Source organism: Aythya fuligula, chromosome 5 (genome assembly GCF_009819795.1).
Source record: "Aythya fuligula isolate bAytFul2 chromosome 5, bAytFul2.pri, whole genome shotgun sequence".
Lineage (NCBI taxonomy): Eukaryota > Metazoa > Chordata > Aves > Anseriformes > Anatidae > Aythya > Aythya fuligula.
Genome location: NC_045563.1, coordinates 36,941,550 through 36,969,509, shown reverse-complemented (window position 1 = coordinate 36,969,509; position 27,960 = coordinate 36,941,550). Strand labels below are relative to the sequence as shown.

Here is a 27,960-nt window from a genome sequence, read left to right as displayed (position 1 = left end):
ATTTGCGTTTCTCTCATCCTCTGACTGATGCCATGGCAGGGAAGAATGTGAGCAAGTTGGAGAAAATAAGTTGGCAGCTCATCCCACTGAAGCAACAATCTATCAAGAAGTTCTTTCCTTGTCAGAGGATTAAGGAGCTGAATATTAGTCACTGATGCCCCAAGTACAGATATAAAAATAGGAACAATAACAGAAAAAGGGAGCACAAAACGGCTTCGCTACTTCAGCAGAGATGCCGCTGCGAGCATCTTTGAATTTCTTGTATTCCATGGTGGCAAACCACCAAAATTTTGAAAGAGAAATGGTTATGCCGTTAGCATGAGAATAATTAAAGCCAGCTACATCAGATTATCTCATTAGGCAAAGGCAGCTCGCCACAATGACATTCATCTGTCACCATAGCAACAAGGCCAGTAGGCTCTGCTGTCCTGATAGACAGTTGCCCTCAAAATCAGGCAGTTTTCCATTTCTGATACAAAATAGTATTTTTTTCCTAAAAATCCTTACACACTTTATCCATTTTAGCTTTTCTGGAGCTGTCTTCTAACTGCATGATTCTCCGTGGCCCTCCTCTAAGCCCCACACGTTAGAGGGAGGGAAAGCCTTGTTTATTTCTCCTGTAGTGCAACTCATGTTCCTGCCAGCACATCCCAACCTCTTATACTTAACTGAGGAAAAAGTAGTATTTTTTTCCTATTTTATGTTGCTTAGCCATAGTGGCAAATGCTTTCAAGCAAAATGACACTTTTATTTGGCAGCTGTGCTTTCCCATGCTATGTTTCTGAGGTTCAGGTTTTCAAAATGCAGAGCAATGAACAATTTGTTTGGATCCAGCATACATACTCGGAGTCAAGGCTTCAAGCATCCTTTATTAATCAGCTTGCTGACTACCATTTTAGGTTTCTAAAGCCTCCTCACTTGAATATTAATACATACATATACACACTTCAGCTTAACCACTGTATCCCCATTCCTAGTAGGGGGCAAACCCTAAAATACTGAATTATTGAATTAAATTCCTGCAGGTGCCGCCTTACTACAAAATTAAATAAAGCAAAATATGATAACCGAAAAGGTCAAAATCATTCTCGCAAATGTTATTCGTTGCAGCAGGGCTAGGCCTGAGATGAATTTGTATCTCATTTGCAATCAGCATTAAAATAGCAAGTGTGTTGGCAGGAGCACATGGCATTATTGAATGGCTTGTCTGTATCACGCCTTGATGCTGGTGCTATCAGTTCCTCACTTCTACAAGAACTAAAATTAGGCCAGCTAGTCTGAAAAATAAGGGCTCAGGCAAACCGACTACTTGCATCCACATTTTAATTCATCACAGTTTCTACAATTGAGGGAATGGAACAGCAGACGAACTTCATGAAGTTATCTCCCATGACTTAATTCCAGAGAGATTTTTAAAAGATACCTGAAGGACTGTGGAAGAACAGATACTTCTTAAACAGATGACTAAAAAAATAAAATACTAGCAACGGTTTTTATTTATGGCTCTTCCTCTTGTCATCTCAACATCTCCAGGCAAGCGCTTCAAGCATTTGCGTGGGAGAAAGACAGCCATACAAGGGAAGGACTCGGCTGCTTTTAATGCAGTAAACAGCCCTCTTCCACTGGTTTGCAAGTTGTCTTTCTCTCTCAGGTGTTCAATCTGCCACTTCCCTCACCTTCCTGCCAGCCACCACCACCTTTACTCCTGTTTCCCCACATGGATGTTCTCTTCCTTGCTCCCTCACTCCTCAATCCAGCCACGTTTTTCCCTGCCCCTGCAAGGTCTCTCTCCTCAGGCTGCTCTTGCATCTTTGCACCAGGCGGACCCAAGAGTCTCAGAACTGCTGGTATTGTTTCTCCTGTTTTGCCCTACTGCTAGTGGCTGTTACTAGTGTCCAGCCTGTCCTCAGAAGTAGCTGCAATGAAGAAGAAAACCACCATATGGTCACCTGCAAAACTGTTGTTTACTCAGACTGTGCCTTCAAACAGTAAAGCCATGCAGAACGAACAAGACATGAACCTTAAAACAATCCGAGCACCAAACAACGTGCTTTACAAGCTGAGCCAAAACAGCATACAACAAAAGCATAAAAACTTCAGGCACTCTAAAACTTCCTACACCTTTCCCTGGATTTTTATCTGGCTTGCAGTGTTTGGGGACTTGAGCTGCTCAAAGCAGCTACACAAGATGCACGGCACATTCTGTGACACCACGGGTGGTTCTCTTTTAAGGAAGCATTCAAGCAGAGATGTCTTTCAAAGAGTTACACAACCTGTGACTGGAACCTTAATCAAACTAACCTTTTAATCACTAGGCAAAAAAAAAACCAACAAAACAAAACAGAAAAACCCTAGCAGAAGTACACAAAAGCAACACAGGGGATGTTTATACCAATGCTAATCCAATAGTCTAAGCACACTCACGCAGGAAGGATTCATAGGGTGAAGGGTCAGCAGATCTGAAGTCCAGAAGGGAGGCTTGAGACTGTGTGAATCAAATTCCCAAAGCAAATGGATTGCTCTCGCTAAACTGCTTTTAAACAGCAGCAGACTGGCTGCGTGGAAATTGAAAAAATCAGTGAGGTGCTAAGACTGTTCAATGCTCTTTTGTTCAAAGCCTGTGAACGGACGGATTTGTGATCAAGATATTTGCATACAAACCTATCCAAAGGACACAGATGAAGTAAAACGTAGAAAAACAAACTAAAGTACCAGTAGAAGACAGAAGAGAAGTTGAACTAGGACCAGATACCAAAGGTTGATAGCCATAAAGCAAGTGATGCAGCTGGATACTGGGCTGTGGTCCCACTATTTTGTCCAGTTCTGGTCCATAGTGTGCAGACCCTTACCAGGGCAAGTTCTTTCAGTCAACTTGTAGTTTACTAAAGAATTTATTTACTCCTCACAGAAATAAATGACCTGATTTATAGCCACATGCAGCTAAGACCTTTATGAAGTCATTCAACAAAAGTGTAGAAGCAGCATTAGTTCTTATTATCCTAGTTAAAAATTAATAAAAATAAAATCTGTTTTCCTCCTCTTGTTGGCAGACATAAATAATATCAAAATTTCTATAGCAGCAGAATGCAAAGTGCATTAGCATAGCATAATCCCATCTCTCCACTCTCAACCTCTGTTATTAAAAATGGCAAAAAAAAAAAAAAAAGTTTCTGCCTTGGTCCCACAATATCAGCTGTCTTTCTTTAAGCAAAAAAATACCAGAGCATAACAGAGATCGCCATCTCTTTACATTCCACGTAACAAGACACAAACTTTCTAAAAAATTGTAAAAATTGTTGCATGATTCAGAAGAAAGCCACAGAAAGGGATGCTGAATTGATCTAATCCAGAGGTGTGTACAGAAATTATAAAAGGGACCCTGAAGCAGTATTTGGGCCAAGTTCAGCTAGGTCAGGCTATGCTATGGCTCAACTGTACCATTCAGAGAGAATTTGCTAAATTTTTCACTGAAGTCTTAGGAGATCACATATTATGGCTGTTACCAAACTCTCCTAGGTTTGTATGGTACTTCAGCAACATACAGAATTAAAGTGGGGAAAAATATATCCTTTCTCAAGGTAAAACAAAAACAACAACATGAAATCACAATCTCATTGCTTATCTCTAAAACCTTTAAAACTGAAATGGAGTTTTAAGTTAAAATGCCAATTGCATCAGTTTAGCCAGTTAACGAGACATACCACCTTAGAAAAGAAGATAATGGGAAGACTGGATGGGCGTGGGGTATGAATGATGAGAAGAATTTGAGCAAAACAAAGCACTCCTTTCTGAATTACTGAAAGAACACACTTTCTGATAATTGATCTTACCTTTATAATCTTTTCGACGCCAGATGAACAGATCATGTAAGTGTGAGGATTAAACCGGACTTGGTTTACAATTGACCGATGACCTTTCAATACCATAAAAGCACCATTGACAACCCTGCCAATGCCACCTAGAAGAAAAACAAGGACAACTGAAATGAATAATTAAGTTTCCATATTGCTTTCATTCATAATAATTTAAAGTCGTATTATATTTGACAATGTGCTCCAGCTTTTTTCTGCAATACTTAAGGCCTGTGTTGGCTGCAGAATTCCAAATTTATGAGTAATGCCCCTATGAAAAGCTGCAAGTTTGATGAAAAGCATCCTTCCTGCAAATTATGACTTGGAAGCTAGCTTTAGTTCAACTATCTAAACAAACAAAGAAGGTTTTTGACCCAATAGGACAAGTATGTGAATAAGAGCAACATACATATTTTATGAAATCACCAGTGAAACCATAGTGCCTAAGGCATGACACTACTCAGTCTGTGAATGCGAAGCAGAGACTAATAAAGGAGTTGACTTCCTATTAGCTGTATTTTTAAAAAAAATCAGCAATTCATCGTTGTCACAATTAACTCTAGTCAGATGGATAGGAAACCTTCAGGGCTACTAACCTGCGTCACTATAGTACAGCTAGACTTAGTACAGTCTTCTCTAGACCAGGATCTATAACAACTCATATTTCTGTGAATCAAGCTTAAAGAGGGCCCTGAAATAACAAATCTGACTAGTAAGTTATAGCATTCTCTTCTACAAGGGAGAGAATTAACTAAAGCAGAATACTTTTGTAGTAATTGTAAAACTCAAAACAGAAGCTGAGTTATTGACTCTTACTAAGTCCATACACCAAAGCAAGAAACTGTCACACAGTATTTTTTTTAATATATATCCACAAATTATGTAGTATTAAAGTAAATAAAATGATTAACTTATTAGAAAGCATACCTTCGTATCTGAATAAACAAGAGTCAATCAACACACTACGATTAACAGTGAAAGTGAAAGAAACCAAGACTTTTAGAAGATGAGAGGTAAAAACTGAAAACCACTTCAGAGGAAAACAATCTTGCTACTTACAACTTGAAAGGTCATAAGCACACCTTATAGAAGGTTAAAATCACTTCAATAGCTTATGTGCTACTTATAGTCATCTTAACACTGAACAAGTAAACTTTATGTGTATGTAAACTGATATGCATATGTAAAGTTTTAACATAATTGCTTCTTCTTGCTGCAAGTGTTTGCTATCCTTCTTTGTCCTCAAGAGGAGCTCTCTTCTGAAATGGCTGCTGGTTTGAGCTCTAAACCCAATGTTAAACCATCTGTCTTCTGCAGTCAGAGTTCTCCACAGTACACACTTCCAGAATAAAAGCTTGCATTAGCATCAAAGGGTAGCAAGACAAAATAGTCAAAATATAAAAAGAGGGAAAAAAAGGCATTCCTCTATCACCTTCCATTTGTTAGGTCACATAAATGATAAAGAACTGCAGCTTGCGAGCTTCTGTTTAGCCCCTCTCCTCTTAGATGTATTCTATCCATTCCACTCAACTACAGTCTAAAGACCAGGCTGATGTGTACACTCAATGATGATGATTCAGAAATGAAGAGTTATACAACCCCCTAAAAATCTCAAACCTATCTGCAAACAGACCTTTGCAGCTTCTACGAAGTGTTCTATTTGCACAGATCAATTTTTGCAGGCACTTTGGAATAGAAAGATAACATGCCTGAGAAGGGAAGAGAGATGGCGAGCAAAAGAAAGAAAATATAAAAAAAGAATTTTAAAGACTGTCTATAGAGTGAAGACATTTGAAATTCAATGAATTTGAAAGTGAGATCATTCCAATTAACTTCAAGACACATTCACTAGAACTACTCTGAGACTGAGCTACCTGGAATAGTTCTCTTACCTGAGTACTCTTATCCGAGCACACCTGTATTTTCTGCAGAGGTTCCATAAGGACAAGTTTGGCCTTCAGCCATTCCAGCAAGATTTCACCAGGGTAAGCAAAATTGACTACTTAATAACTGATTTGAGAGCAAGTTCATTAAATGTCAGATTGGGCTCTTCTGATTTTCGCTTCCTTTTGAGGTTCCTCACACCCTTTCATTCTGCTCGCCCTGGTTAGACATTCACGACCACATTTGTGGCTGATGGCAAGTTGCCCTACTCCCACAGCATTCCTTCCAGCCAAATCACACTTGTCAATCCCCTTGCATCTATCAAGCCAACTGTAGATGGTTACATCAAGTCCAGTTCTTAACACATTTATCTTGACCTAGCAGATAAACGTTCCAGGAAAGAGGGCCTCAGTAGTGAAGAGACAATTTGCTTAGGAAACATTTCCAAGTCTGTAAGTAATGGCGAAAACAAGTTTTAACTATCAGTGGACTCTAGCTGCCTGAATTCCATAGAAAGCAAGAAATATACCTAATGAAACACTTACAAAATAATTTGAAGTTAGAGAAACAATAAGCAAATAGGGAATTATAATGGGCTGCATTTCGAAGCTAGTCACTGGCCTCTTCTGGGACCATAAGCGGTATGAATTTACCCACCATTACTTTCCTAGTAGAACAGCTATAACAGTTATTTAATGTCACAACTGTCTTCTGAAACTTCAAATGCTTATAAATTTACTAAGAGCACTGGATGAAAAGTACACGGCATGCCATGTCTAGAACACAGCTCTCCCATGGCCATACTCAAATTCAGAAAGTGTGAAGAAACTCCAAAGCCTTCTGCTTTAACAGTGAAGTTCTCTGAATTAAAAATCACAGAATCATAGGGGCTTTGGGTTGGAAGAGACATTAATGATCATATAATTGCACCCCCCTTGCCATGCACAGGGAAACTTCCCACTAGACCAGGCTGCCCAAAGCCCCATCCAGCCTGGCCTTGAACACTTCCAAGGATGGGGCATCCACAGCTTCTCTGGGCAACCTGTTCCAGCGCCTCACCACCCTCTGAGTAAGGAATTTCCTAAAACTTAATCTAAATCTATTTTCTTTTAGTTTAAAGCCATTACTCTTTGTCCTGTCATGACAGTCCCTGACAAGGAATCCCTCTCAAGCTTTCCTGTAGGTTGCCCTTAGGTACTGTCAGACCGCTATTAGGTCTCCCCTGAGCCTTCTCTTCTCCAGGCTGAACAACCCCCACTCCCTTGGCCTGTTTTCATGGGAGAGATGTTGTTCCAGCCTTCTGATCATCCTCGTGGCCTTCCTCTGGACTTGCTCTAATAGGTCCTTTCACACTGTTAATAGTAAAGAGGAAGCACAACACTCAAACATGCACTGGAGTGAACTTCCCTACAAAGCCCCTTAAAACAACTAACTGCCAATTACAGGAAAAGTCCCCAAGAGCTTTGTGATTAGTGGAACCACAGTTTAGCAGACAGCTTTTTCCAGTAGCATGAAAGGTTTTAATAATTTAAAATGAAAAGTACTGACTCCAGCAGTGTCCTGATAATCTTTGTGTCAAATGTAAGAGACTGCCCCAGGCCCTTGGTTTTGGAGAACTCCCTCGCCTGATGCAGTTTTAGTCTATCAACTCCTATGTGCTTCGGTGATGTCTCTAAACCAACGCTTAATGCAGAGCCTTCTTCTCCATCTTTATCCTTCTCATCCTTATCCTCTCCACTTCACAGTCGTCCAGCAAAGCCGCTATCATATTACATGAGTATCTATGTGGCAGACATGCTTGTGTCCAGACTTGTCTGGAATCCCCCTGGTCTCTCAGCAGGCCTCAACAGTCCAGGCTCAGCAGAGGCTCAGCTGCAGCTGTACAGCTTCTAGCCATCGCACAGTGTGAGCCGAGTTTGCTCACGTCTGCTGCCAAAAAAATAAAAATAATCTCTGCATTAAGTTGAGGTTGGCTACCAAGCGCTCAAATTCCTGATGCCATCTTCCATTTTAATACGTAATGATTTCTATTTATTTTTCTTTTTGCTGTCTTCACTTAAACTGGTATTTCTATTTCCATTGTTTTGCTTCTGTTATCACAACAAAACTTAAAATTTTGCTTTTGAAGTTGGCTTTTTTTTTTTTTTGGGAAGGGGGTGTTGCTTTCAAATTTAGTGGCATGCACAGGTCTTGCAACTGGTTTAGCATGACAGCTTTCATATTCTTGGATAGTTACCACACTTGTACACACAGTATTTATACAAATGTCATGGATTTAGCTCACATACATGTTGGTGCTATTAAAGAAAAAAAAACTTTTAAAAGTTTTCACAGGCTGATTATTCAGATTTTAGAAGGTTTTTAACTTTCTAACCCACTGGAGGAGGGGATGGAGATATACTAGCTGGTTTTGCAAAGCCTTCCAAAAATTGCTATGCTTACAGACAGTTCTGACTAGTGATTTAGTGTTCTGGCTGTGCTGGTCTGCTTTTATTTGATACACAAAGGGAAATGTCAAGAAAATCCTTCTTTTTGTATACCCTGCAAATAGGTGTACCAAAGAGGAGCAATTCAAAGTCTCAAAAAATTCTCTAAATATATCCTACAATGATATTTGTCCAGCTGCCACAAACAACTTGTTAGAGCTTAAATCTAAAGTGCACATTTTAAATATACACTTTTAAAAGTGATTTCCTCTACATACACTTGACAAGAATACCATGGTAACATGGCGTACCTATAGGTTTAATACAGACTGAAGGAAACAACAGTACGATGCCTTGCAGTAGATGTCTACTGAGTTGTCAAAGGGAGTACATTTTTGCTTGCTTTATTATTATGCATTTAAAATATTATGCCAATGAAGTATTAATTATGCATATTTTCATATTTATGCAAATAATCTAGCATTTCATATATAGAGAACATGTTTGATGGTACACACCACCATATTAAAAACCAAATAAACACTGGAAAACATAGTAAGTGAGAGCGAGCCACTTGGACAGCAATCCTCCCATGGAGAAGTTCCGTAACACATAGCAGTATTTAAAGCAAACAATTGAAGAAATTATCTGCAGAATAAGGAAAAAATGGAAGTGCTTATTCAAAAGAGTGCCCTAGTGCAGAAATCCTGTAAGAACATGGAAGAGTCTCTGAAGTAAAAGAAGCTGCATTGTTCCAAATATTTAAAAAGAAGTCAAAGTACTGGAGAACTTCCTGGGATAAGGAACAATCTCCACGGTCTCTGTAACAAAGGAATTAAATGACCTCATTAAAAAGAAGTCCTTTCTATCTAGGACACTGGAAAGAAGTCCCACTGGATGTTCATATAAGGTAGAAAGACGCTCCATAAACTAACGCATAACTTCATACAAGCCTTGCAAATTACTCAAAGTGTTGAAAGCTCCTGAGAAGAACCAGATATCTGCAGCTGCTGCCAGTGTGCCACAGCACAGCGTTTCACTCTAGTACTTGGCACTACAAAGAAAGCTAACTTAAAAATAATTTAGTTTTCATTAATAATAATAATAATACAGGACTCATTTAGTCCATAAGCCACAGCCCTGAATTTGAATCCTATGAGGTCATGAAATGCTCACGGAAGAGAGAGGCTATGCAAGCACCAACACTGCTCAATGTTGTAGAACTCTGAGGTTGCTTCATGTTCTTCCACCAGTCGGGCAAATAAACATTCACAGAGTACAGGGCTTCTGCTGTCAGGGCAGCAAATTATGTTCAGACCCCTTTCGATGTCCGTCTGATCACTTACTCACCTGCATTTGCTTTGTCCAATGCATGCCAGCAGATAGCTTTGCTCCTCAGAGAAGTGTCTATAGAGAAGCTAGATTAAACACCAATACTACTGCCCAGAGGGCACAGGTGCCTGCACCATCCCTTCTAGTGGGATCAAGAATCTGAGTCCAGCTGTGGCAGCAGCCAGAGCAAACTCACCGTTTCCTTGCAGCACAGGCAAGGCTGACTTTGGTCATGTCAAAGAACAGCATCTTTGATAGTGAGAACAGCAAGGGCTGGTCAAGAACCTCTCCCTTCCCTGCCAGGTAAGAGAGGGTTTGGTAAGACAGGAGGCATCAGGGGAGTCTCGTGTAGCATTCCTGGACTGCTAAGTGCTTCTGGGGAAAGCTGTCTCCAATATGAAAAGATCTGTTGAGGAATTCTTCAAGCCTAAGGAGCCGTCTGCATTTACAGTGACCAAAGAAAAAAAAGGAAGAAAAAATTGCATCAGTTCTGCTCAAAATTGATGCAATTAGTTTAGTAACTGGACCACAATGATGGGCCCTTTCTTGCTAGCAGCTAAAGAGAGAATTAAGAAGAGGTTTTGAAACAGTTTGCTGTTCTGATTTAGTCAAGTTTTTCAGACTTCAGTCAAGTTTTTCTTTCTCTGGTAAGAGCCCGACAATGCAAACTGAAGGATCGCCAACTGCCTTCTCTATCACAAATACCATGTCCCTCACACAGCATCTTCGAGCAGTATTTCAAAAGCAAGAGAGACAAGCTCTGAGTTGCAGAGATGATTCAGAGTAGTGGGTGAGGAATGTAAATTCCTACTAAGCCCTCTATTACTCCGCAAGACATGTCAGGTTCTGTCTTGAACGGGGATTCTTTACTAAGAGGCTGTATTTATGGAAGTTAGGTTTAAATACTGCCTGAAGTGCTTATGCTGTTTAACAGGCTTGCTGGGCAGGTCACTTAGGGCCGATGTCTGCTCTCACTTCTAGCTTGCCTTCAAGTCAAATAAATGCCATGGAAACTCAGGACTGCTTTTCTTCTACCAGATCAATGTATTTGTTGTGCTAGAACCTCTGCCTCTGAAGAAAACTGGAATACGTGCTTTAAAGAGGAAGTTGGCTAACAAATTTACCACACGATTGGCAAGAGGGGAAAGCTGGGTAGCACTCAGTTGGAAGAGGAAGCGGAATTATCAACAAGCTATTCCATCTTCAAGAAAGGACAAAAAGGCGGTAAAAAAAGAAACTCCTTTTTGGCATTGGAAGTCCTGGCTTATTTAGAACAATCTAAAGTTGTGAAGGAAGACAGTAAGGCTCTTCAGCAGAATAGCTCCCTAAGCAGCTTGGGGAATATCCTTTGCTCTTCCCCAGCTCCCAAATAAAACTTGCCTTAAAAATTCATCTGAACAAAACCACAGGAGGAATCTCCAGCTGAGGGGGAATGACGCAATGCAACCGACTGGGAAGACACCTCTAAACTATAATTATTTGCCATAAAACCAGCAGAAACTGTTCCATCTTCCTGGCAAAATACCAACACAGGTAACTGCATTCCTCCACAATGAAATAAGTTTGCAGTTGTCTGACTGATGTATTCTATTCTAGTCTTCTTCATCTTTTGTGTAGTAATATTGCTAACCATGAGTTAGCTAATGCTTGCTATACCTGGATGTAACCAAAACAATCTGTTTCAGAGCTGTCCCTAAGCACACAGCTCTATAAAAAGGTTTCTTTTTGCAAATAAGTTGCTATTTACGTTATTTATATTAATAGCTGATATAATTTAAGGGAGTTGTACCGTAAATATTTATAGCAACACAATGTCTGAATTCAACTGGAAAGATAGATATCGGTCAGGGTGATATTTTTATTTAAAATATCAACCAACAGTACAGGACATTACATCATCCTGTCTAGTTTGTACAACATTTAAATGAAAAAAACACATCCCACCCCCTCAGATTACAGACCCAAAGACATTTCTATTTTAAGCTAAGACGTGAGAATAAGGAGTTTTCCACTGAAGCAGAAGGTTTCTAATGCCTCCATACCCTATAGCAAGACTTCTCCAAGAAGGAGGCAGAGCAAACTCTCCAGTTGAATTACCATGAGCCACAGGACCAGATTTAAAAAAAAGGATGTTTCATCACATTCAAAAAAGGCCCAACCCTTCAAGGGCTGCATGAAGAATAGAAGAACTTCCCTAAGACTATCACAAGTGACTTGGATGGCTAATGAGATTTGCCACAGAAACCAAATTTCTAGGTTTATCAAAGCAATACTCATGAGCTTTTTAAAACTCCTTCAGTAAGTCTCATGAGCAGTTCTCTAAGACAGACAGGTTCCTACTACAGGATCTTCAGATGCTATTAAGCAATTACTGATGGCAATTGATGTTAAGTAATTAATTTTGTAACTGAAATGTTGCAAGTTTACTGACACCCTTCCTCAAGTTACAAGAAGCAGAAACAAAAAAGCTGACTGAAACACATAAGACAGGTTTTTGTGACAATTCCAGCTATCAGTCCTTGTGCACAAGTTCCAGATACAAGGTTTTTCAGCTGTAGCTGTCTGGAAAAAAAGAGTTTTCAAAAGCATCACAGCCAAATACAAGAACCCAAACCCAGAATTTATAAATGCAGTGAGGATAAGTATAGAATTACATTTTGTATATGTTACTACAGTGCACAAGAAAATATACAGATAAGTAACTAATGTAAATGTATGTAACTTTTGCTTTAGATAGAAAGAAATTCCATATTTAGTAATAAAATAATAACAAATGAAGAAGGAAATCATACAAGTGGAAAGCTGAGCAGATGGAAGTCTCTATAAACCCTTCAAGAAAAGGGCAGAAGGCTGAGGTACTGATATTTTTAATAGGGCCATCTTCAGGACTTCTGGACTGCAACACTAAATGTTCATTAAATAACCAATCCAAGATTAGAAGGACATTTTCCTCAAAATTCTGGCATTAAACAACCCTTTTAGAGGTTAGTCATCCTCTTAGCTGTGGATTACACCGTGGTGATTAATGGCCTTTCAAAGCAAAACAAAATCTTTTCACTTCACCTCCAAAGCAGACTGTAATTTTCTCACACTATTGCTAGAGCACCTGAGACCATGAAAGAACTCTTGGTTGTGCTTAATACCACTACAATGTGGAGTTTAAACTGTGAGAGCCATTAAAAACCAAAACGGTAGTGGATTTTCCTGGAGTCTTAAGTCTTTCAACAAAGATTCAGCACCACTCTGAAAAGGCATTTTGAATTGTTTCCACAGAAGAGAGGTGCTGATGTTATAAGGCCTAGAGATAGTAATGGATGGTGTCGCATTGTCAGATCCTACACAATAACAGACAGTACCAAATTAGGCACCGACCAACTGTATAGCATTTGGAACACCATTGTTATATCCCACTCTGCTGCTTTTCTTTAACACCCCCAACTCCTGTTCTATGCAGATTTGGGTTACTGCTGCTACTTGCTTACTGTGTCTGCCCCAGCTTGGAGAAAGGTCAAAACAGTCATAAGTGATCATCGTTGCTACCAGCTACAGTGCTCCACCAGAACGTCCAAGAGCATACCTGCTCTGTGTCAGAATTCAGCAGGAGGTTTTTGGGGTAGGAGGAAAGGAAGAGGAGGGTGGCGTTGTATAAAACTGGCCAGAATCATTTTACGCTGCAAGCTTCGTTATGGGATGAAGTTTCTTAGTAACAGATCTGAGTACTTCAGTGAGCTCAGATCAGCTTAGAAGCAGCAGAATTGGTAGACTCTTGTCTACCAAGCGAAGGAGGAAAGGCAGACCCTGCCTCCAGCCACAGCTCTCTCTGTCAGTTCATCCAGATGATTTAAATGATCATTATAAGAGAAAAGAAATACAAAGAAACCCACTATGATCACAGATTCAAATAGCATTGTCCATTGCTACCCAGAGACTGCACTATGTGTCTGTAAACTCTTCCCATCCAGCTTTCATCAGAACAATTCTGGATTCAGTGGCTGAGTGAAAACAGCAATTTTTCAAAAACAGATTAGTATTTGTCAGGCATTCTCCACCCTAAACCCCCAAATTCCAAAACAACAGAACTTACCTGCTTCTGGATCTGGAGGAATCCTCCACATATACAAATTGAAGTCATCAGAGCCCGAAAGAATGTACTGTTAAGAATAAAAATAAAAGCAGTTTACCACAAGGTATCACCTGAATTACATTATGTGATCGTTGATCTAGTTTCTCCAAACATGAAAAGAAAAGAAAATGAGATAGTTTTCCTCATTCTTTGCACCTCACTGATCAACTTACCCTTAAATAGGGATGAGGTACCAGCAGAAAAATGCTGCATGCTTATAAATGGACCAAAGCTCAAAAGCATGCTTCGTGTATCTAATGCCTACTGCCCAAAGTGCAAGTTTTCTTGTCAAATAAGGCTACAGGTTATGGCTGGCTTTAACACCTACAGGACTAGAGTAAACATGGATCTTGCAGCCTGCAACTCTTGCCAGTTTTTTAATGTCTGCCACTCACCCTTTTTTCTCTCCTTCTGAACTACTGAGGAAAGCTTCTTCGAACACATACCTGAAGAAGAGAGCTAGCACTTTACTTGCACGTAAGCACAACATGTGTGGCTCACAGCAGTCTGCTGAAGACCATCAAAGGTCAGTCAATGATGATAATCTTCAGCACTGAACAAAACCAAAGCTAAACACTGTCACCAAGTCTCAAACTGTTCAAAAACCACATGTGAATCGTATAGTTTATTTTTCTCTTGGTTACAGCTACTCTGAAGAGATGGACAGCTGCCCTTTTTCAACAGTACATGAACAACAAGCAAGCTTTATGGTGTATAAGTTTTGGAAGTAATGCAATCTGAAGTAGCCCTACTTCATAAACTACAAACATTTACTGGAATAACAAGTGACATCTGACATGGTAAAAAGCTTATGCCCCTCAGTTAAGAGAGGCTATAAATTGTGCCTTGTCTTCAAATATCTCTTATCCAATAAACTGTAAATCCCTAATTAAGAGATGAGAAGACACATAGTGGAAACACTGGCAGATACCAATTCCAGTTACATTGGTGCAGACAGTTTAAATCTACCATCCTCAGCACACTTACGGGTTCTGCTTAATCAATGCAATCAATAAGCTGGTTTTTAATTATTTTATTATTATAATTATTTGGAGGGAGGGAGGGAAGAAAAAGAAATAAACAGAGCAAGTCTGTCGCTTTCTTTATCCGTTGATAGGAGAAAACTCTGTTTTGTTTGGCTCAAATATAATTCGGTTTGTCTTTCACTCTCCAGGGATATATAATCTCATCAGGCAAAGTACCATCAAGCAGTGAGGAGATAAATCCTGGAATAACACAGGACTGAGAATCAAATAAACAAGAAATATATATACCAACATGGAGAAGCTGCTATAAATTTACACATATTCTGTTTGCAATGCTAATTACATTCTTGCAGAGTTTGGTTGTTTCCAGCCACAAAAATTGCAATTACCAACCACTGAAGTCCCTTGTCTGGCGTCCAACTATCACAATCCAGCCATTCTTCTTTCTCTTATTTTTAAGGATGTAGGATGTGAGTAAGCATTTATGAATGCAACTCTGCACATTTTCTGACAGGTAAGAAGCATTGATCAAACACCAGTTCCATTACAAACGTGTGTGCGCTAGTTCTGCATCACTCATAGACCCTTCCTTTCCAAGCCAGAAAGCAATTTCTACAAGTCAACGTGTTCAAGCACTTAGGCAGCTTACCTCTGCCAAACTGACCTACTGGTGCCAGGAATACGTGCTTCCCTTTCATCTCGCTACTTATAAACGTTAGCCCACAGCAGGCTGAGCCGCGGTGCCAGATCTGCACAAATCAGGGCTCTCATAGGCAACCTCCCAGCAACCAGAAAGAAAGCAGCTCTCATGTGTTTTGTTACACAGAAAATGCCCCATAGGAAAAAAAAAAAAAAGCTTATGCTTAATGTTATGAAAACGTTGCCTGTTGTTGACATTTATTACTGAAGTGTGCAGCTGAAGCAAGAACTGGTTTGTCTATGATGTGGAGAAAAAAAAAAAAAGACTTCTAAAACATCTAAAAAGCTCAGTATCTTTTTTTAATGTATTGTGGTCATAAATTCAAAAGTTCCAACAACTCCTTTAATATGAGAGCAATTTACCACTTCACGTCTGAAATCAAACACGCCTATCAATGTCAGGCCCAGAAGTGACAGGTTTCAGATATCCCGCACCAGACAAAAAACACAGTAAAATCACATTATGTACGTGCAGGGAACCAAGCATCTCTGAGGCTCTTCAAATCAGCTTCAAAACTGATCTGCGGATGAAAATGCTGTATGTCCTGTAAGACTCAGTGGTCAACTGTCTAGGAGATCTGATGTATCATTGTCCACTGAAGAGGAACGCACTACCTTCAGATGCTCCTGACTTAGTCTGACTTCGGAGAAAGGGAGAATTGTTGTGTCCTTGCAGCGATGCAGACTAATGGCGATTTGGCTGCATCATTTTGAATGCAAACAGAGGGTCAAGACAAGTGATTATTCCCCTTACCTGGCCCTTGTGAGGCCACACTTGGGGTACTGTGTCCGGTTGGATCTCCCAGTACAAGAGCAACCCTAATAAACTGGGCAGAGAGTGGAGGAGGGCCACCGAAGCTACAAAGGCACACGACCTGCAAGGAAAAGCTAAGGGAACTGGGAACTGCAGAAGAAAAGAAAGTGAAGGGTCAGAGCGGACCCCAATAGTCTTCCGCTATCCAAAGGAACCCAGAGCAGGCAGGGACAGACACTTCTCAGAGGCATGCGGTGAATGCTCAGGAAGCAATGGTCACAAGTCACAGCAAGGGAAATTCCAGCTGAGCACAAGGGAACAACGTGTTCAGGAGCATGACAAACACTGCAACTCAGCCCCAGAAATACAGGGGAACCTCCACCCTTGCAAAACCAAAATTTAACTAGGCTCCCTGATAAACCTGAGCTGACTTTGACAATGCCTGCTCTGAAAAACAGCTTTGGACAGGTGACTTCCAGAGCTCTTTTCTGATTCTGCGAGTACCAAAGAAATAAAATGGAAAGAATTGGCTTAGCAGAATGTTTTGTTTTTTTTTTTCCTCTCTCTCCAAGGACAGAGAGACTCAACTCCACTATCTACTTAAAAGCATCACAATGTCCTTCAGTTAGTTATTAAGCCAGAAGACGGTGACATTTGCAACAACCAAATAAATATGGCCAAATCATTCTGGAGGCAGTAAGTACAAATGCAGCACCCACATTGCAATTTATGTCTAATCACAGAACAAAGCTGAGGATTTGAGCTGATGTTGTGAAGAAGTAGCTGTGTGTCTAACCTTGAAACCCAGACAGTCATCAATAACGGCCAGAAACTGATAGATACAAATTTGATGTTTTAAACTACAGGCTGAAGTTTTTATATATATTCAAGTTTTATTCCAACAATTAGCTCTCGCTAGTAATCCTTAGAAACATACCGTATTCTGCAAAATACCCAACCAATTTGGAATCTTCACCATTCTACTGCCACCACAGTAGCAGCTGCCATGGTTTTCCGTTCTTCTACCACGTTAAGAGGTTTGTACCTCTAGGGTACATGCTTCTTCCTGCTGTTCTCGTAATATAAAACTGAATTCAAGGCCTTCTGCCTTTTTCCCATTCCTTTTGCCTTTTTGCTGTGAGATCAGGTGATAGTAGGGAGCTGAGAAGTACAGCATGGACTTTGCAGCTTCAGACCAAGAGGCAGCCAGAAGCACAACTTCATGACTCTGCTACTTGAAGAACAACGTGCCAGCTGAAGCCTCAAGAGCAGGCACCCAAGCTGCTGAAGCCAGAACTGCACTGTGCCATGTGGCAATTTGACATTTGGCAATGCCAATCAGTAGTGTCTGCACAAGGCAATGGGAACCCAGGAACTCTGGAGATCACAGCTGGACTGATGGTACTGGGACATTTCCTTGATTTTTTCCCCCCATGTACTTGTTATTAGCATAACAAATAAGCCAATATTTTTCCCCACTGGTTGAAAGCTGCAGGATGACGACTGAGGAATTGCAAAAGTCATTCCATGCTACTAGAGAATTCAAAGAAATAATTGCTATGAAGTGCACCAAGCCCTTGTTAATAAGGCTAAAATCCTGAGGGAATAGAGTAGACTTCTTAAAAGGAAGAAAAGAAAGGAAAGAAAAGGGGTTTGGAGTACAGTAGATGAAAGAACATCATGCTGCATATGCTTAGACTCCACTTTAATTATGTCCAAGGGATTTTGGTCCTGAGGGGATGCGCAAAGAGTAATTCCTAGCAGAGCACCTTCTGCTTCAAGAACAAAAGCCCGGATAATCAAATCACACAGGCAAGCTAGTAAGAGGCAAAACCATGTGTGCTTACAAAAACAAGTAAATGCTAAGACAGGCTGCGCTCTCCCTCCTTTTTACCCTCCCCTCCGAAGAGAGGCTGCAAGCAGAGCATAACACAGAGAACTGGTGTAGTGCTGAGTTCTGCATGAGAGCAGATGCTGAGCAGAGAGTACAGATGCTCAGATGTCTGGGGGCAGAGACCAATATTAAAACCACCTGTTTGATTGTCTGCTTTTTTGCTGCTGTATCTGACTAGGGCTTCAGAAATCAACATTCAGCATATTCACATGAACATGAGGTTACAGAGAAAAGCAGTTGCTAATAATTAATATTTATTTTTTAAGCAGGGAAGAATCAGCTGCTGCGTCTAGCTGTTACTAACAATGACAGGAAAAGGCTTCCAGATGACTACCAGCTGCTGATTCAGTAGTTTGCCTTAGAAGGAAGAAAACTCTCAGGCGTGGTTAGAGTCTGCTGCTGGAGAAAGTCTGAGCCTCAAGTACGCATGAAATGATTAACATGAGCTATCATCAGGAATCTGGCAGCGCTACTTCGGACTAGCAATCTCCACTCGCTCCCTGCAACTCTTCTCGTCTTCTCTCTCCCCAAGGAGATTAGAACAGTTGATATAAATAAATGGAGACCTAATCAGCTGCTGCTATAGCCTTGTAACAGTAGCATTAGCACTGCATTTTGCAATACCACTCTGGAGAATTTATTTTTATACTTACCACTGCTGGTTTCAAAGCTTTCAAAATCCCACAGGCTGTATTTCCTCAGGTACTACTGAATATGGACTACTTAATAAAACTATATCTATATCAAACCTTACACTGTTTTTTTTTGTTAACATCCACATTTTCCGTTTCCATAAAATCCCTTTACTTAATGACCTAGATCAGAGGCATTTTCAAGCTTTTAGACCTAGACAAAGGACCAGCAGACACGGATAGTTTTTTCCCAAAATATGTGTAGATCTTTTGAATGGCCCTACTAATGTAAGGAAGAGTAAGAAGAACATAAATAACAAAACTTGTCTTAAAAGCACCATGGTGACCATTTGAGAAGTGCCAACCTGAAGAAGCCCTGAACATGCCCACTGACACCCAAATTACGGTCACTCACCCTACAGATAGCAAGGAGTTGGACAGGCTCATATTCCATGCTGCTGCTTACAGCCTTACCAAGTCAGCTCTGAAAGAGATTCAACTTCTTAAATCTCAATTCCCACTCATTTGAGTATGCCTGTCCTTTCCTCAAAGGGACCAACAAAACGTCCTCCGTATGTTGCCTGTAATATAATTCATGGTTGGGGTGTAGGCTTTTGTTTTTCTCCCAGTGACAACTCATAAAAATTCTGGACTGATGGTAGTCTGCTAGGCTGAAGTCCTAACTGCACTTGAGCATAAGAGAAGATACCTTGGACAACTCTGTGGTGAGGTATGCACTGAACAAACCACAGTTTGATGTGAATTGGAAAAACACTACTTGTCCAAGAGATTAAAATTCATAGCAATCAGCACTTTGGGGAAGGAAACCACTTACATGAAGAATATAAGAACTGAGTATTTTTCCCAAGGGAGAAAGGTCTCCTAAGGAAACCAGGTGTATGCTATTTTGTTCTTTGTGGCACTAACCCAACTTCAAGAACTTTTAAGCTTTGCAGACAATTTCAAATTTGACAGAAGACCTGAGGGCTCAATAATTATGAACTGGCCAGATTTACTTTATTTCTTAAAAAAAACAAAAACAAAAACAAACAAAAAAAAAACAAACACAAACAGTGGCTACTTACAGTGACTACTTACATCTTTGAGAGAAAGGCAGTACCAAAATCATGCCTCCCTAATGAACAAAAGGAAGCCCAAACAGGAAGTCATCCTTGAACCAAACAAAATGCCAATGAAATCACCATGATCTACCTCTCAGATCATGGTGATTTCCAAGGGGATGAGAAAGCAAAGGGGATGAGAAAGCAAAGTACAAGCACATAAAACCAAAACGTTCAAAAGGTGACCTCATACATATATATACGTGTATATATAAAATATCTCAACCATAAATATTTTTCATGCTAAATATGTAATGTATAGTGAGAACCATATTTGACATGACAACCAATTCCTTTTCTTACAGCTACATCTTAGACGCAGCAGTCTCATTTATGAGAAAGGTGTGTAATGCAGTATTGGCATCTCAAAAACCCCAGAATTTTTGTTTTAAATGACTGATATTTAATTTACAATTTGAACAGAATTTAGTGCCAAGTCTGCACTTCTCTGCAAGCAGAAAGCCCACATTTATTTTCAAGTCATCTTTCTGTTTAGAATACCCACTAACCAGGAGGAAGACGAGTTAAGGATGCATACAGTTAATGGTTGGACTTGATCATCTCGAAGGTCTAATTTCTATGGAGGAGGAAGACATGTCTTCCTATTCAAGAAGCAACAAGGAGCACGCACACAAAGCAGTGAGATAACATAGTTTGAGAAGGGCATTTCCAGAGGAATAAAGAAAAAAAAAGAACTCCCACAAAGCAGATATATAGCTCTTTCCTTTAGCAGTCAAGAAGCAAACCATCGGTTGGGCTAAATATCACATCTCTTTGCAAGCCCTGATCTTTGTGTCAGGCTGTTTCTGTATGCTGATGAATCTAGGCTTTCAGAATAGAATTCCTACCAAGTACAACTTGAAAAATCTGCTCTAATGATCATCTGCTGGCCTCTTTGCCGGGTATGCTTCCACTTACACCCCTTGTGCCAACATCAGAGCTCATGGCACAGTAGAGGCTGGTTCAGTACCTAGAACACTAAAATCCTATAGTAAATCACAATCAGTCATCCAATCCATTTCCTCTGCTTCAGCTATTTCAGCCAGGTTCAGGTGAGTGCCAAAAGGGCCCAAGTAACATACAGGACCTCTCCTCTTGATGCCATACTGCCTTGTTTGTCCCCTCAGAGTGCAACCCCAGCCAGAGTGGCTCCCTTTTCTTATTTTAGAAGCTGTCACTGTTGTCAACTAAGAAATTCCTCCCTTCAAGCTAGGTAACCTGGGGGTAGGGTGGGGTAACAAAGAACAGTCACCTGTGCAGGCTATTCATCTCTTGTTCGTGTCTTTCAATAACTAGACCTAAAGCAGGAAGAGAAATAACTAGGAAAATTATTACTGAAACATGTTTTGGGAAGTTTATGGTTCTTAATATCATTTATCTACTAAAAAGGATACCTGTAAGTTCTTTTATCTTCTACTCTGTAATAAATCCTATGGCTTGAATCATATCTGTTGTGCAGTCTGACATAATGCAAAACTAACCTACAACTAGTTCTCATAGCACCATGGCATTATGAAACCTTTGCTTTTAAACAGCCACCTTTTTTCATACAAGCAAGGAGAGCAGCTTGCAACCTGCAGCATTTGAGACTGTTTTTCAGGAGGGTTCAAACTGGCACAAACAAGAGCCTGAGATTTCCATCTTGGCCTAGGAACCAGGAAGGTACCTCCGAAGGCTTTTTCCAGCAGTAACTTTGTTCCTCAGCATGAAGCATGCCTATCTCATGAACTGGAAAAAGAAAAGCCATGACACAGCAGACTGGAGAAACACAACTCGCTGCTAGTACATAAAGTTCAAAGCCAAAACTTTGTATTCCCACTCCCTAAATCCTTAATCTTACAAGCAGCCAACTCTGTGTGGGGCAGTCCTAAATGCTTACAGAAGCATCATCAGGAGCAATCCATCACCGTTTTACAGCTGCCTTTTTGCTATGCACAGGGGCCATAACAGTCATTTTATTCACGAACAAAAAAGCAACTTAGAAACTCTTACTGTGGATTTCTATGGCAGGGAAACATGTTCCATAATGTTCCTATTATGTTCCAAAGAAAGCAACAACGTTATCTGAACATACTAAGGGAACTCTTAGTTGGATGGATGAAACTGCATATAGCCCAACTGCTCTGTTTTGATTTCTTCGGCTGTTACTTTGTCAAAGATATGCTAAAATCAAATATTGTATTAGTCAGGATTATCCAGAATTCATAGTATAGCTGTCAGTACAGCCCCCTTGGCTTGTTTAGCACTGTAGTGCTCACTCTCCCTTCCCTCTCCCCTGTCCTGCAAGTGATACTACTGAACTGCAGGTCTCCTGCGATGCACCTACAAGGAACACCAAACCTGCAGGCTTCAAAGTCTTCTGAGTCAGGGCTCCAAAATTCAGCTTCAGTATGGGTCCCTTTGGGTTTATCCATGACTATCCAGAGGTCTAAAAACCTCCACCAGTGGCTTACAGGAATTCAGTAGAGAAGGGAGAGAGGAAACAGGGCTGGCAGGATGCCCCAGGGAACAGGGGAAGGGGTGATCTGAACCATAAGGGTTAGAGGAAACTCCCAGCCCCTTCTGCCAAGACCCAGGCTCTAAAGAGCCATTTTTAGTACAAGCCTCCCATATGTCAATTACCAAAAGCAATGGGGAATAAATAAACAAAGCAGTCCATAGCCAGATGCACTGCTCATGTGGTATTTTGTATGTATGTAATGTTAGCATGTATCTGGGACTGAATCTGCCATTTAGAGAAAGTAGAAACAAAATACAGCCTCGTCAATAATTCTTGAAGGGTGCCAACTTAAGACACAGTAAGACTCATTTTCTTTTATGCAAGCACTACAAAATATTTGCAGACTGACTGCTTTTCATGTACTAAGTAGTAATGACTGCAGTAAGCTACCAGTCATTAAGAAGTCTTCTATGCATAGGAAACAAAACGTGCTCTTTAGAAAAAGACTTCTCGTTTTGCTTTCTCCGTTTTAAAGCTAGACGCTGATAAGTACTATTTCCTGAGATAAATGGTCCTTATATTAGATGACAAAGAAGAACACAGAAGAAAAGTTGTATTTCTTTAGGAGGGCAATGCACAGCCATGTAAGACCTCTGGCACCTGCACAAGTAGCCCTGTTCCTGCAGAAGGGTTACGTTCACGCAGTAATTCTGTGCTGTTAAAAATGGGGCTGTCCCTACCCAGGGCTATTTAGTACAGAGCCTTCAACATAATGAAGGCTGTAACTTTATAGGGAGTTGGAGCAGTCTGAAGTACCGTGAGTGGTGCATTCCTGAAACTCTCCTATACCAGCGTAATGTCAACAGAAAAGGCTGAGTGGTGATGTAATGTCTGAGGGCATGCCAGAGTCAAGACACTTTTTGTTTGATTCACAGGGTACAAGTTATTTCTCCCCACCCCCCCTTTTTTAAAGCAGGCACCAAGCAGCAGTTTTCACAGCTACAAGTGCTGTAGAACCCCACATTACCTACACAGTGGGGAAAAAAACAAATAAATCAGCGAAATGATACCGCTCAGCACTGTGACACAGGCAACAGTACTTGAGCAAGAATAATTTTTGTTCTACTTTTTAGTTTGGAAGTGTTTTTGAGTTTGGTGTGTTTTTTCCCCCCCCCCCCCTCCTCTTCTCTTTCTCCTGTCCATCACCATAACCTATGCTTAAAAACACATTTGGGTACCTGAAGCACTCCAATTCTTCCTGTATCCTCAGATCCAAGAAGGTATTTGCCATACATCAATTAAAAATCCTTAGCATCTAAGCATTTCTCAAATCCTAAAGCTGACCAGAAGAAAGGGAACTCCCCTCAGTCCTCCTGATGCAACCTGAGATTCTCACACACTTTGTGCGTAAATGAACACTAGAGGAAAATCCATGGGAGATAGGTGCAGAAATAAACAGGCTTTAAGAATTTGGGCCTGGATGCCTGTACCAGAAGGATGGACAGATTCTGCTCCTGCGTAAGTCTCTGTAGCAAACAGAGAGAGAGGTCAGCTGGGGGTCCTACCTGATCCATCTCGCCTATCTTATTCCTCCTTCCTCCCACAGCTGTATGGCTCGAGTGAGCTCCTAGATAATGCCCACAGCATACAATTTTGAACTCATTCAACTGTGAGCATCAGAGCTCTCCTACAAAGAAAGGCAAGATTGGTGGCATGTGAATGAGGTCATTACACTCATGACATGGACAAAAGACAGTTCTGAGAAGCAAATGAAGGCAATTAAAAATGGGTGCAAACAAAGCGCCAGCTACACATTGCCTCTCAGGCTTTGGTAGCTGAAATAAACAAGACTGGAGCATTTCTAGGAAAAACGTTTGCATATACTGTTTGCTGATTTTCAAATCGAGCTCACAAGGACAAGGGCACTAACACTTTTGGAGGAAAGCAGTTTGCAAGGACACAAAAAGAAGCCAAGCTGTTCATCCTCCAAGACCTCTGTCACCCTGCTTGAGCTGCAATGTTCTCCCCACAAAATACCTACAAGAACTCAAAGCCATTTAAAGCGCTTTGCACTGTGCTATTTTAAATTAAAAATAAAATTAAAAAAAAAATCACTGGGATTAACAGGTGAATCTTTATAGTTTTTGTTCCCTAAAGCATTAATGGCATTTCATTCACTGTGAAGAGGTTTCAATCTACTTGTATCACAGGTGCTTCAGTCCAAGGAGGTGCTATCCAGATCACTGCATACCTGCTGGTTGCAGGCTCCCCTCCTGCATGACAAGCCAGGAGAGCTGAATCCTGTTGAGTCCCAACAATCTGTGGGGACTAATGGGAACACTGAGCTCAGTTTGGCACACAGAGTCCAACTGTCACCAAAGAAACAAACCAATCAAACTGTTCCCCAGCTAGTAGTCTGTATTTTATTTGTGTAAAGAAATTGTATTTATTTAACTATGTATTTAATGTGATCACATGCGCACACAACTTGTCAAAGTAAGAATAACACATCTGATTACTATGGGAACTTATACTTAAAGTAATTCAATGCTTAGCTGTGATGTCGAAGAAAACTTGTAGATTGTGTGCTTGCAGCTAAGAACCTGTTCATTTTTGCCTTACTGGAATCCAAAATCTCCATATGGAACATGGGTTTATTTACCTCTCTGTAGATATCCGTGAGGCAGCAAGATTCCAAAGGCAAGTACTGAGATACTAAGAGCTGCAGGGGGTGGTGGTTTTAAGCCCTGATGGTCATGATTCACAGGGAAACTTCCCATGAGTAAACCATTCTCCATGTACAAACTTCATGGAAAGATTAGCAAAGGATGCAGTTCTGTGAGGAGCTGAGCCTCACAGCGATAAAAGGCCACCTCTCATCCACCCTCCAGTCTCTTATATCACATTCAAACGCTTGGCAGAGCCCTCTGAGTGTCAATATAAGTCATTAATCAAGAAAAAGTAAATACTTCTGCCAAGTTAGGAAGTTGAATCAGTTAAAGGTCTTGCATCTTGCTGAAAAGAAGGGCTTCCCCCTTCAGCCATTCGCTTATTTTTTCAATCCAACAGCAACCTAAGCACTCATGAGTTAACGATAGGCCTTTTGGTGTTAGGGTTAAAATAGGGAACTGAAATGCAACTTTATCAGATGAACTAACTGTGCAGACAGCACATAATGCTTTTTGAACACAGGAGAGTCACATTTTTAAATTACTAGAGACTCTGGATGAAGTATTTAAACCTAACTATTTAAGACAGCTCAAAAGGAGAAAAAAAAAAATTGAATTATCAGTTTAATAAAGATGAAAAGAAAAGTTGAAGACAGAAAATCTGAGGTGCAACAAGAGAAAAATTCTGAAGAATCCTTCCTACCACAAATGACACTCACAATTTGAGCACAACTTTCTTATCCCTAGATCCCTTCAAATGACCCCTGCACAAAAAACTTCAGCTCACAAAGTTTTGATCCTACAAGGAAGTACAAGCAAGGAATTCTATGAAGCTCAGTAGGGACTTCCCATAGATATCAAATGAAAGACATTCTTTATTAAGGCAAAATACAGCAATATTAAAGGGGGGGGGGGCAGCAGCACTGGAACCAGTTTAAATTAAAAACAGATTTTTTGTTGTTATTATCTTGTATGTATTATTTCATACTCATAAAACTGACCAAAAAGCAGCTGCATACTAGTTGTATAGAAGGACTAACCTTAAAAAAATATATTATTATTATTATTACTCAGCTTGTCTATCTTCAGGAGGTTTGAGCTCTAACCTTTGCTAGACACACCTGGAGACAGAATTGGGTTCTCTGTAAAGATGGTCTTTAAGGACTGTCAGTAGCGCTGACAACCTTTAGTCACCTGAAGCTGAGCATTATTGGACAGTTTCAGACATGCAGTTGGACCACACGTTGGCATTTCCTGCAACTTCTGTATCTTTATTTTACTCCAGTTGGAGGGTGGGTACAAACCTGCATCTAGATGTCAGATTCCACATTTCTAATATTCCATACTAAACCTTACCTCTCCTATTAACTTCTTAGGGCACTAATAAGGGAATAGAGCTCCTTTTGCTCTGATTTCCAACTTGTTAATAGTATTATGTGCTAGTATTTATTCAAACAGAAGGTCCATCAAGCAAAAAGAATATCAAGGTTTTTAAAAAGACAGGCTTCTGAAACACAACACTATACCCAATAGAAAATAGCTTAAAAAGCAGAAGAGACACTAAGGCTTTTTTCTAGATCTTCAGTAACAGACAAGAAGCTAAACTATTTGTCAAAGTGTACACAGTTCTACTCTGATTTCCAAAGGAGAAAACAGTGTCATCTTTAGGCTGACTAAGCAAATGGACCCTAATTCATCTACTCTTTTTTTTCTGTTGTTGTTATATACGTGTTTGCCATTCTTTACAGTATATACTTCTAATTTTTTAAGATGGTTTCAGTATTGCATTTTCATTCTCCTTCTGCCAAAAACTATATAAAACTCAGAAGGAACGTGCAACACACTGATTTCCCATGCCCATTCATCACACTGCTCAAGTTCAGTGATGCAAATGTATTTCCCACTCGTTATCTGAAAGAAGCTCAACTCTGCCTCCTGCAGCAGCAATAGAATTAGCGACTGAATTCTGACTGCAGGACTTCTATGGATGACAGCAAAAAAATGTTCAGATCTTAGTTAGTCCTGCACTATTGTGTTTTGACAATACATCTTTTGTCCCTAAACATCATTAGCGGTTATTAAATACAGCTGTCCAGAGACAATGTTCAGCTCTAGAAATATACAGCCACTTTGTGTGTGACCTATTTTTTGTGATTACTAGTAGGGACAGAGTCCTGCCTCAGTACAGGAACAAACTACTCCTCCCTAACCCCCTGCCATCACCACTAACAGAACACTGAACAATAAAGACCTATAATCGGATCCAGAAGTAAAGTAAGTAAAGGAGAAACATAATTTGAAATAAGAATTAAGGACTTTATGAATACACAACAAAATGTAAGTGTTGGGATTGTTTCTACTATTCTCAAAAACAGTATTGAAATGAAAATATTTCCTTATCACATGGGGATAATATTGTTTAGTCGTGGTTCTAAAATCATATTAAATGGACCTAAAAGGCCTCTGCAAATATTTTTTTCTTGTGAATATTACCTAAATAAGTACTAGATCACATCAGTCAAGAGGTAAAACTTATTGTGTGCTTTGGTATACATTTTGCTTCATCCAGAGCCTATGTTGCAGAACAGTTCTGAAGTAAGCCTATACATGCTCCGTGTTCTGTTTTATCAACTGAATCAGGGAAAAATAAACAAACAAAAAACCAAAACCGCAACACTACGAAGGTGTTTTCAAATACTGATGGAAGCTTTGTAGACTCAGGACAGCATTACCCGCTTATTACCTGATCACGATCGCCCGCAAAACAGCAACTCTTCATGGTACATGAGTTAAAGTACCCTTGGTTGTCGAACTGGAAGACGGGCAGTCGGCAGTGGATGTCGTAGAGGACGGGGGGAAGGCGCCGACGCAGGGCCAGCAGCTGGGTTCCATTGCTGTTGAAGCGGACACTCATGGCACTCTGAAGGGAGAGGTTTCCACCATAGCGCAGCAACGAACTGGGAAAAGACAGAGGAAACAGGTCAGATGGGCTACACAGATGAACCAAACTGCTTAAAAACAGAATTCTAACATTACTGAGTCATTTCAAGCTGACAAGCCCATAAACTCTATTCTTGTATATTTTCTGCTTCGAAGCATCAATCCCTGAATAAACTTCATTCAAAGCCTAGATGACAAACTATCAAAAC

General features: G+C 40.3%; 1 protein-coding gene across 4 annotated transcripts in view; it reads right to left on the bottom strand.

The window, feature by feature from the left end:
* DCAF5 (DDB1 and CUL4 associated factor 5) overlaps positions 1-27,960 on the bottom strand; it is a 68,849-nt gene that overhangs the window by 4,558 nt on the left and 36,331 nt on the right. For all 4 annotated transcript variants that reach the window (XM_032188814.1, XM_032188815.1, XM_032188817.1 and 1 more), the window contains exons 6-8: positions 27,555-27,768; positions 13,578-13,644; positions 3,831-3,958 (exon numbers count right to left, since the gene is read on the bottom strand). In XM_032188814.1, coding sequence (XP_032044705.1) covers positions 3,831-3,958; positions 13,578-13,644; positions 27,555-27,768 — 409 coding nt within the window. The remainder of the gene's footprint in view (positions 1-3,830; positions 3,959-13,577; positions 13,645-27,554; positions 27,769-27,960) is intronic.